Genomic DNA, 12538 nt, shown 5'->3' on the forward strand with positions numbered 1-12538 from the left:
GGAAGGGGCTTTAAAAATGAAGGTGGTTTGAATTAATTAAAATGACATTATTTGCGAAGCAGGATCCTTTAACCTAATTAATGCTCTTATTAAACTGACTTACTAAACGTTGGTTTTCATCATACTCCTAAATGTATGTATGGAGTGAAAAGCATTGGTGATAATACAACCGATGACTTTTCAGAAGTATCAAGAGTTTCGTTTGTAAGTTTGTAAATCTGAAATAACAATACTTTCACCATTTTAAAAATAAATTAGGTCTTTACAGTCCGTTGAGAACTAGGTCCTAGTGACTTACAACTCTAGACCATTCCTTTGTGCGAGTAATTTTGTCAGGGATAGAGGGAACCTACAATATTTAAGCCGAATCCAAACGACAATTTATCTTTGATTTAGAAAGTTATTAAATTGTCTCCTTCCTTCTCAACTTAAAAATGTATCCCTTTATCATTTAATATAAACAAATTACGCTCTATAAAATGCATTTGAATTTATTTACAATTATAATTTTAACAATTATTCCACTTTTTTTAATTATAAGAACAAACAATTCATTAAGAACTAATATCCGCATTAAGTTTAAAGTTTCAATGCAACTTCCTCGTATCAAAAAACAAAATAAAAGTACATAATGAAATTATATTTATTTTAAAATAAAATAGTGCGATAAACTTTTCTAACGAACCAAAAAAAAAAATACAAAAGCGAAAGAAAAATCCGAGGAAACAAAACTATTTTACTACAATTTTGCCTCGCCGAGCAGTCAATCTGCGTTACAAACAGCCATAGCTTCTGTCTTTTCTTCGAGCAATTCCTTGCTGGTTATGGCCAGCTTTGATTTAGCAAAATCGTCAAGAGTTAATCCTTGAACGATACTCCATTGCTTGTTCTTGATTTCAACTGGGAATGAATAGACGACATCCTTGGGGGCACCATAGCTGCCATCGGAAATAACTCCCATTGAAACAAATTGACCGGGCTTAGTTCCATTCCACCAGTCGTGCATGTGATCGCAGGCAGCCTTGGCAGCAGACATCGCTGAAGACATTTTGCGTGCAGAAATAACAGCAGCACCACGCTTCTGAACAATCTCAACGAAAGGTCCCTCCAAGAAGGATGTATCGCCGATAGCATCCCAGGCGGCCTTCTCAGCTCCACCTACTGTTACCTTAGCATTTCTGGCATCAGGGAATTGTGTGGCCGAGTGGTTACCCCAGATGATGACATTGCTTACGGCACTAATTGGCACCGACAGCTTAGCTGCAATTTGTGCTGTTCCACGGTTCTGATCCAAACGTGTCATTGCACTGAAGTTCTCCTTTGGGATTGATGGGGCATAGTGGGAGCAAACCAGAGCATTCGTGTTGGCTGGGTTACCAACAACTAGTACCTTGATATCTTTACGGGCATACTGGTCCAGGGCTTGTCCCTGGACTTTGAAGATCTTCACGTTGGCGGAGAGAAGGTCTTTGCGTTCCATTCCTTCTTTGCGTGGCATTGAGCCAACGAGGAATGCAGCCGATACATCCTTGAATGCAACAGCTGGATCTGTTGTGGGAATTACTTCGCGCACCAATGGAAGAGCACAATCAGCCAATTCCATGACAACTCCCTGCAAGACACCAGCCATTGGTGGAATGTCTAACAAATGCAAAATTAGGGGCTGTTCCCTGCCAAAAACTTCACCACGGGCAACCATGTAGAGCAGGGAATAGGCGATCTGACCGGCAGCGCCAGTAACAACAACACGAATTGGTTCACTCTGGAAAATAAAATTAAAACAAATAAATAAGTTTTCATTCATGATGGAAAAAAGCTTGCGTATTTGTTTTGAGCCAAAAAGGATTTAAGTGTAAAAGAAAAAGTGGAAAACTTGTTTTTGAAATAGAAAAGATGATTGAGTTTATTTAAGAAAGTTTCTTATAGAGCTAGTGAATAAAAGCAACAAATATGAAATGTGTATTGTCGATCTATTTGAACGTTCTGTTAGCGTTAATAGTGCTTAAGGCTTTTGTGTTAGGTTTTACTTTATATTTCATTTGGTTCGCGCATTTTAAAGTTCTCAAGTATATTGAGAGACTACTGTAATTATTTTACATTAAGAGTTCTGATTTAATTCCCTATGCTTTTGTCTAAAAGGTTACGTTTTCAACATCTGATAAATGCATTTTTTCAGACTATCAGACTATCCCTAACTGTTTTTAACTGCTTGATTTCTACGCGTCTAGACGTATGCTCAATAATTTCTGCAGAAGTTACATAATTTTTAAGTTACATAATAATTAAGAAGTATTCCTGAAGAAGTATTCCTTGTTAGGAAATCCGAATGTATTCAATAAGAAGGAAGAACATTTCTAGAGTCATGTCATCCAACAAATACTAAAAGTAGTAAGATATAATTTGTCACTCAGCTTTTTATAGATTTTTCAGATGCTTCATGTTTGCCGTTTAAAAACAACTTTCTTGTTAGTTTAATTATTATCTTATTGTTTGCATTTTTAAAGTACATAATTTGTTTAAGATCTGTTATTTATATGACCATAAAACATGTATATTATGTATGTCCTCAATAAACTAATTGAATGTTGTATAAAGTATGTACAATAAACTAGAAATTGTAGAAATTTGGCAAAAGCAACAGGTCGTCTTTCTGAAATTACTTTTTTCAAAGAATTATTTTTTTAGAAGTCAATCTTCTTTTAAAATATATTTGCACTGTTTTCAGCGTTATGAAAGCTTTGTTTAAAAGTTGTTTTGTGCTACCATATCTCCTTAACATATATTATGCATGCTAAATAATCTATTTTTTTAGAAGTGATAAAAATCACCGACAAATAATTTAGCGAATGAAAACATTTAATTTGAACTATTAAACAATAGCTGGAAAGGCAGTAACTCAATAAACAAGTGTAGCACAAATACAAAGTTTTTTTGTTATTCAAATAATTACCTAACCTATACGCCAGAGTGAACCAATATGTGTTTGTGCACTTTTAATTAGAGCCTTAAAATATGGCAAAGATCATTTTTGCTCTATCTAACGAAACTCAGTTTGAGTTATCCCTTGAAATTTGATGAATTAATTTCGTGCTAAGTTTGGAAAAGCTAAGGTTACACGTGCTTTTTTTAATACAAAGAGCATGTTCTTGCAGTTCGGATAACTTTAATCTGTTTGAAGAATAAGGCAGTACAAGCCTTATAGCACAGCTTTTTCAAAATCAGTAGAAAAAATGTGCTTGAGTTTAAATCGAAATGCTCAGTATTAGTAAACATAGCACTTACAAACAGATTGCGAATCAAAGACAAACATCTCTATCTTTCCGGGTGGTGACAATTTTTATCGGACAGAGTATACTTGATAGATAATCTGGAATGATTAATTTCCAATTAATTTGACAGTTATTATCATTTTTTCTCTTTATTCGTCTGAGGGGAAATGATACATCCTCATGCTATGAAAATTATTCCTTATTGGGTTTTGCATGGGTAAATTCAGATTTCAGATTTTAGAACACGATTTTTTTTAATCATTGTATTTGTGAAACTTAGTGTATATGTGCAATAGAGCTGTCAAATTGACTGATCTGCAAATTTGATCTTAATTAAAAAAAAAATAAATCAATTCATTTTTGCCCCATGGAATAAACTACATGGAAAATGTGTGTTTTGACAGATCTAGACAAAGAATAAATTAATTTATTTTACCCAAAAAAAAAACCGATTCAGTAAACTGTTATGTATTCAAAAATCATAGAAGCTAATTTTTTGTAAGCTCTCCATTAAATAAGTGTAGTACCCGTGTCATGATGGTTAGTGCGTTAGACTGTCATGGGTCTTCGGTTCGATTTGACAAATTCTCGAAGAGTAATTCTTGTCATAAAAACTGCTTTCTCAAATTAGCCGTTCGGATCCGGTTTAAAACTGCAGGTTCTTTTTATCCCTGAAAACAGTACTCACACACAGAAATGGTTGGAGTTTTAAGTCACTAAGCCCTAGTCCTCAACGGATTGTTGCGCCACCGAATTTTTTTTTTATCCATTAATTACGACACTAGAAATTGCCTTTCTCCCAAGTTCCTTTATGGCTGAAACACAAACACGCTTCAGTTCAGCCATAGGAATTCAATGCAAGCTATCACAATGGAGCTTCGACCTCACGTTTCGTTTGACAATCGTAAGGAAAAGAATGTAATGTAACGTAATGTGACTCCAAACGGAAGCTCTAGTTCAATTATCTGAACATTTGCTTTGTCTGACAGCTCATCAGCTGTAAAAAAATGTCAACAAACAAAATATTTGCTCTTTGGAGGAATGAAATAATAGAAATAGAAAAGCAACCACCAAGCAGGCCTAACGTAACGCAGACGAAGCTGAAGCGCGTATGTGTTTCAGCCATGATACTTTTATGTTCGAAAGTGAAACGAATCGTTCCACCGATTTGTGTTCCAATTTCACACAATTCCAATGGCAGATTTCTGTCAGTAAAAGTTTTTCGGTGCATTTCAATCCGGAAATTTTTTTCAATGACAGAAACTTTTAATGATAGCTATAAACGACATGCCAAAAAAATTCCAATGTTTCTTTTCAATGATGGAAACCAATGAAAGCTATAACTGGCTATTAATGTTGGTGTTCCAATTTTTACTGTTCCGATCACATCATTAAAAATATTACAACAGTAAAAAAAATTGTCTGAGGCGCAAAGCTCGATGTTATGATCAAAAGAAATCAACATTTAATGACGTAAATTTACTGATTGCCATAAACGGTCATCAGTAAAACAGATTCCCCCTGTTTCAAATTTTACTGATAGCTATAACCGGCCCTTTTAGCTTTTATTGAAATCGATCCCGACAAAATTTGAATCGATATTTGACGGTGTTTTCCAGTCAGTAAAAATTTGTCGGAGAATTTCAATCCTTAAAATTTGTTCAATGACAATGTTTGTTTTCAATGATGAAAACCAATGATAGCTGTAACTGGTGCCTTACGCAGCCTCTATATATCGTGACTGTAATATTATTACAGTTTATTCAAACATTCGTTTCTTATCTAATTTACTTTTTGTTTGCATTTCGCTTAAAAATGAACGCACTTATTCCGCCCTGTCTATCATCAAAGCAAACATACATTGAACTTTCCCCATTGCACTGATTGAAGTTTCAAGTTGAGTCAACAAATCTGTTTATGGGTAGGTTTAAAGGTATATTTCAATATCTCGACTTTCCTTATCAGAGTTCATTGTTTTTTTTTGTTTGTTCAGTCATGGAAATTGATATTTCGCCAACTTAGCAGAAGTGCTTCCTATAAAAGCATATATGCACCTTTCTATACGTATTGTTTTTCTATTTCTATTCAGGAAACTTGTGATTTACTAACACACTAAATCGAATTGCAATTTATTAGCACGATACAGAATTGTGTCCCTCTGCATAAACAGGGGTAGCCCCCCTATTTAATATTAATAATAGTATGTACCTATATTTATGTAAAACTAGAACCCACTTGTCAATTGGCCGGATGCCAAAGACGTCACTATCCAGTTGATTCCACACAACCATTTGGATCTGTTTCGCATCGTAGCATCAAGTTAATGCATTCCTGCTCTTCTAAACAAGTGTGTACCTACTGTGTATTTAGGAATGAAGAGAACTTAATTGAGCTACTTGACCAAGATTACGATGATGGTGTATCTATTGTACGATGTACATACACATTTTATTGAATTGCGTAAAGTAAATTAACCTACGTCACATGTTTAATCAATAGCTAACAAAGTATTGTTTTTACTAAATAAACGCGTTAATCCTGATAACATGTTACGCAACTCATAACAGTGTTTTGTTTTTGTCTCCAAAAATCACCCCACGTCCCTTTATTTCAATTCCATTGCCGGGCCGGTAGAAAAGAAAAAACATTGTTAAAAAAATCTCAACAGCAACACAATACAGAAACAGAATTAAAAAAAATAACAATGAACAAATTTACGACGATAAAAGCTTTTTTGTTTTGTCATATTCGTGTCGGTGCTGAGTGCGGCACGGTGTCCGTCCGTGTCACCTCAGATCAGAAGCAAAACAAATGTTCCAGATTTGTCATTCCTTCCTTTTCATCTTTCTTATTCTTATATTAATTTTTCTATTCACTATGAAAGGTCAAATGAAAGTTATGAAAATGCTTTGATTTTAATCAAAATAGAATTAATAAGGTTTTGTTTTTGAAGGAAAATATGAAGTAGTTTACTTACCATTTTTACTTTATTTATGATAGAATAATATCTTCACAATTTGTGATAAATGCAAAAGGGAAATACTGCTTTGTTGTAAGTTTATTTTTGTGACAATTGTTGGAGAAGTATTCCACTCACACACCACACGCCTCAACTTTCAAAATGGAACTAGAAGAAAAGTTGAACAAAAACTTAAAATGAATTGAGCTTATCTCTGGTGATTTGAAAGCTTTATGTATGTTTTTTTATTTTTCATGGAACTAGCAGGTGACAGCTTTCACGGAATAACCGGATTTTTGACAGTTTAACATGGGTGAGGTACGTTTTTTTTTGGAAATAATAAACTAAAGCCATTTATGGGACGAAGATTTGAATTTCTGATATCTGTACACCAATAAGAGCAATTATGGTTATCATAAAACACTACGCGATCACAACTTTGCACTAGTTCATGAAATATTATGTGGTTAATGGTTTAAAAATGAAACGTCACAAAAAGAATACCTTCTACAACGACAGCCCTGTTAGCCTGGTTCATCTTCACTAAACTTTCAAAGCTTTTGGTACTTTATTTCAAAATGACATGACGACAGGTGCGTAAATCAGCATTGCCAGAACTATACAAATTAAATTTAACATTTAAAAACTATCATCGGGATATTACGAGATCGGCAGTTAAGTTAACCTTTGTTTGTAAACTATGTAAAACCACAGTGCGGCTACGACGAAAGTAAAAAAAATTGCTTCTGCTTATAGATTTAAATATATACTTACAAAGATTTCACTAAAACAGAACTATAAAATGTCCTTTTGTTCGAGTAGTGTTAGTCATGATCAAAATAAATAAAATTTAAATTATTGATAAATAAATTAATCAAATTACTCAAAAACTCACAGATTTTTTTTCATGTGTATTCAAATCAAATGGGGTCCGTTGTGAACGAGGGCCTAGTGACTTACAACTCCCAACCATTCCTGTGTGCGAGTACTGTTGCCAGGAATGGAAGGGACCTACAATTTTGGGCCGAATCCGAACGGCTAGTTTGAGAAAGCACTTTTTCATGACAAGAATTACTCTTAAAGGATTTGTCAATTCCTCGCAAGAGGCAGTACCCGCTAACATTATTTTTTAAAAATTAAGGTGGCATAAGTAGGGATTGAACCCAAGACCCCTTGCATGACAGTCCAACGCACTAACCATCATGCCACGGGTACTACCGTGTATTGTTTCTTAAAAAAAAATTGTAAGATTCTTCTTTAATAATTCTGGTCATAAAAAGTGCTTCTTAAAATTGCCGTTCGGATTCAGGATAAACACAGTAAGTCCCCTTCATCACTGACACAACTTCCTCACAGGAATGGTTAAGTGTTGTAAGTGACTAGTACTTGGTCCTTCACGAGCCTTAGCGCTTTAGTTAAGAGCTTAGGGGTGGAATCGTTTCAACACATTTCGGGATAAGTGCAAATCTAAACAGCTGCTGCAACGTAGTCAATTTTAACGAAGTCGACATTTTTATCGAGTTATTATCACAAAAGAAATTAATTTGGTGCTTCGATTACCATATCTTTTTTGAATTATTTAAAATATTTCCTGTGGCAATCAATGTTTGAATTGAATTAAACGCCTGCCACAAAAGGACGGAGAGTTTAGTGGTTACCAAATTTGACTACCAATAATGAGATGCGGTAACAAATGAGGAAAATAGTTTAAAAACTCTTTCATCCTATTTTTTTCAAAAATGTGTTAACTATGAGAGTATTCTTTGAACCGGTTGCTATTTAAGTATTAACCTTAGATTTAGCAAAAATTGTTGTTTTGTATACTATAAAAGTAGCCGCTTTCAGAACTTTGCATACAAAAGTCGGAAATTGTGTTAGTTTGAAAATATTCATAGGTAATACTTTGTACACACAGATGAAAAATAGAGATAAGTTATTGTTTTTTTTTTGTATAGTAAGTTATGTTTTTTTTTAAATATTTTTTTTTTTGTAGATAAACTTAATAATTTGTTTTCTTTTTAAAACTCTCTTTTAAACCTCTTTAAACCAATAGCTTATGAGCCCTATCATGAATTCTATAGTAATAGCAATCGGAATCTTAAACGAATCGCGAAAAAACCATTACCGAATACGTTCGTAATGGAAAATCTCATACAATTATTTTGCATTACGAACGGATTTCAGGATACAGTTTTTCGGTATTCGTAAAAGTTTCTGATTACGATGGAATTTGTGATAGACCTGAATATTATTTTATCAACATCCAACAGTTGTTCGGTTTTACTCGAAATTGGTAGTAAATTAATAACGAACAATTTAACAAACTACGCACAGTACGGTTTAGTCCGTACGATTAAAATCCGTAAAATCACGTAAACAATACAGTTGTTTTTATAAGTTTACTACAACGACTGTTACATACTGCAACCGTGTCTTCGCCTTCCTATCATGGGTTTCTGTTAGGTGTGTTTAACAAGCCTAAGGCTCGTTTCACACTACATGGTTTTGACAGTACGACAAAAAATCGGACGGTGACATTTTGTTAGAGGCGCGAGGAAGAGCATATACGCTTTCATATTATACGGTCACGGCAAAATGTAGCACTCGTCTGCTGCCACTACAGCATACGGCATCCGGACGGAGCAAAAAGCTTAGTGGCATACGTGACGAAATGCATGTTTTCACATCATACGATACTCACAGGAACCCTGATTATATCGTGTTTTACCGTACAGTTAAAACGGTATAATGTGTAATTAGCCATTCAGCCGGTGTACGCCATCCGGTTTTTTGCTGTACGGTCAAAATCGTGTAGTGTAAAACGTTCCGCATTGAAGAGGTAGGCAAGATAAGAAAAAATTGTATCACAAAAGCAAACAGATGTGTGCACTTTGGCGTATACGCAATTATTTTATCGAACACATCTGTTTCCACTTTTATTGTTGCAAATATTTATAAAACGGAACAATGTATCCCGTAGTCACTGTTTAAGATTCAAGATGTCCTAAGGCCTCTTTCACACGAGACGGTTTCGTCCAAATTGTTTGATGAGCCAGTTTGACAAGTGTTATTGGACTATATCGAATCATTAAGAGGAAATTGGATTTTGATGGTCAAAATCCTAAATTTCAGGGTGGCTTGGACAAAATCGCTCGTTCGAAAAAATGTCTTAAAAAATATAATAAAATTCGAATACATTCAACATTTCTGAGTTTAGTGATCCAAAAAATATTTCACTGACAAATTTCATTTCACTTTTTTTTTACCACTAGTTTGACTCGAAAAAGAGGAATGTCTGCCTAGTTTCTTGGAGGCTATTCAAAATCCTACTGTTTTTCTTTTATTTTCCCTTATTATAAGTTCTACCCGAACAAAATTTATGTTCGAAAATGTCTCTTATTATGAGCATCAATTTGGGCGAAATGCAACTCATAAAATAGATTACAAATTTTATTTAATTTTTATATAAATTTATTAATTTCTGGACACCTTGATTTAAAAGGGAGAGGGACATTTTGTATATCCGTAAAATCTATCTATTAAAAAGATGGGAATATTTATTAAGAGTTATTTTCGTAACAAACATATTTTTCGAACAAGCAAGTGAAATCTGATTCTGAGTTAATGTGATTTTTACTTTATATTTCCTTAATTTTGTTTACATATTTGACCTTTACATTACTTTGGACTGAATACCGATGTTTTCATCCTTCATTACTTTCTTAAATTGTTTCATTTCTGAGAAAGTTGACTTCAAAACATGAAGTATCTTCAAAACAAAATATAACACCAATTGTAGAATATATAATACCCAACCAATTTTTCGAATTATGAATACTCAACGATTTTACTAATTATTCATATAATTTTCTACTCACCATTCAAGGAAATCAACCGCCTCATTGGTAGGAGAAAACCACTGCCGGAGGTCCTGGTGAACAACAACATCGAGCTAACATCAATAAAAGACAAAGTGGAAGCTTTTGCCAACCACTTTGAACAGAGTTTCACCCCAAAACCTTCAACGGACCAAGCCTTCCTGAACGAAGTGAAAACCTCCATCCAGTTGACTCAACAGCCAAACATTTTAGGTTAATTTGACGAAAATTGCAAAGACGATAACGATAATAACCATATGTTCTGCAATCCTAAGGAGATAGCTGATATCATTAACAACTTGAAGCCAAAGAAGTCAACTGGAATGGACGGGATTTCCAACTATGTATATCAAGAAAAGACTTCCCCAAATTTGTATGATAGTCTAGACTATTATCATAAATAACTGCATCAACAACGGCTATTTCCAAAAAAGTAGAAGACAGCCAAAGTAGTGGCAATTCCGAAGAAAGAAAAGAAAAGCACCAACATGGTCTTGGAGATCTCACACCTCAACAACATCAGCAACATTTTTGGAAGAAGATATATTAAGGAGGGTGAAGAAATTCTACAACGAACATAACATCATCCCCGACATGCAGTTTGGAATGCGTCAAGTACACTCAACTATCCATATATTTCTTAAGTTTTAGTCCGACGTCACCGCCGCTCTCAATAGCCACCGATTGCTTTCTGGATTTCGTATGGATTGAGGCCCTCATCCATAAGCTCCGAATTTTTAATATTCAACAGCCAATAGTCGAAATTTTATTTTCTTTCTTCCAGAAACTTCTTCGTAGAAATCGACAATTGCAAGTCAACGATTAGAGACGTAAAGGCTGGGGCCTGATTATGAGGTTCGCGGCGAATCGTTTTGCTAGCGAGTTTACCAGTTTTCAATTATTGCTTTCGCTTTCGCCTTCTTCGTTTTAAATTCGACCAATTAACGAATTCGAAGGCGAGTTTGAAATGTCATAATGTTTGTTGGCGAGTTGAATCCGATAGCTTTTTTTTGGCGGATTCAAAGGCGAAAGAGTGTTTATTATTATTCAGTGTTCGATTTCGTGGATTATTTCTTTATTTTAATTTAAAAATGTGAGTTAGCTTTATTTTAATTTTCTTATAATTTATCCACAATAAAATATCTAATTTTAAAATTCATTCAAGGAACGATAAAAACAAGCAAACAAATCGACATCAATTTTTGGCTCTCGTCGATTTTATGAAAAAAATAAGGGCATTGCAACGGGAGCACTCGTCGGCCCTGAATATCGGGCTAAAACAAATGAACTGTGGGACAATATTTCAAAAGTTTTTAATAGTTTTAAATATAATTTTAATATTGTTTATTAAATAAATCACCGCAAATTTCACAAATTCAATCAAAACAAAACAAAATTTGTGGAAAGCTGTCAAACCAAAAGTATCAAATCACTGGAATATAGAGAGAAAAAGTCAAACCAAAGTGTCAAATCACTGGAATATAGGAAGAACTACTTTTGCTTTGCCGCGAGTTCGTTAATAAGGAAATACGAAGCGAGTCGAATTTGAAAGGTCGAATTGAAAACGATCCGCCGCGAACCTTATAATCAGGCCCCTGGAGTCGCCCAACGATCGTAACTTGGACCGTTCCTCTACAGCCTGAGGACATATGACCAGCCAGTGTCAACGAATTGTGAGAACTTGTTGTTTGCGGATGACTCACTCACATATTCGTCCTCCATGAAAAACTTCCATGAAGTCTTCAAAATGAAGATATTAAGGATATGCACTGATCTACAACCTGACCGTCAACGACAGAAGCACCATACCAATTGAAGAGTGTACGAATAAGCTGAAATCAAGTCACTTGACCAGTTCCTTGCACAGGCAGCAAGGGAAATAATAACCAAAGTCGCCAGCCACCCTAACCAACTAATGAAAAGGATGACCAGGATCAGGAACGACACCCTGACCCAAGATACGTTTGTGGTATGGATATCTTGGACAAATTCCCCACTGACGACGACTACGACGTCTCCTTCTATGCTAGCCTAGAGTCAGCATACTTACGTGGCTGAATGCCGCCACACACAACTAACCGGGAGAAGAACCTCGCCAACGACACTCCTTTTTTTTAGCCATGTTAAACACATGTTAATTTTGTAATTTGACAGTGTATAAACTTGGGACCCCTTTGTGCCAAAAAATGTTTTAATTTAAGTTATTGTTAAATATTATTTATGTTAGAATTAATTCAAATTTATATAAAATTTTGTATGGTTCAATAAATTTAAAATAAAAAATAATTATTTCTACTTACCACAAGGATTTCAACTTTTTTTAAACTTCGTTTTAGTCGTCTCTGCTCAGGGTGTTCAATTTCTTTCCATTGCTGCCTTTTATTTCAATTAGTAGAATTGTAAAGTCAATCAATTAACCGTGAAAAGAATAA

General features: G+C 34.5%; 1 protein-coding gene across 1 annotated transcript; it reads right to left on the minus strand.

Annotated features, from left to right (window-relative positions):
* Positions 1–470: 470 nt before the first annotated feature.
* Positions 471–6396, minus strand: LOC129949944 (malate dehydrogenase, cytoplasmic). The gene is made up of 2 exons (XM_056061692.1): positions 6247–6396; positions 471–1762 (listed from the first exon to the last, which is right to left on the minus strand). Exons 1-2 carry the CDS (start codon positions 6247–6249, stop codon positions 764–766), a joined length of 1002 nt encoding a protein of 333 aa, XP_055917667.1. The 5' UTR covers positions 6250–6396; the 3' UTR covers positions 471–763.
* Between the last annotated feature and the right edge of the window lie 6142 nt (positions 6397–12538).

This window comes from Eupeodes corollae, chromosome 3 (assembly GCF_945859685.1).
Source record: "Eupeodes corollae chromosome 3, idEupCoro1.1, whole genome shotgun sequence".
In the NCBI taxonomy this organism is placed as follows: domain Eukaryota; kingdom Metazoa; phylum Arthropoda; class Insecta; order Diptera; family Syrphidae; genus Eupeodes; species Eupeodes corollae.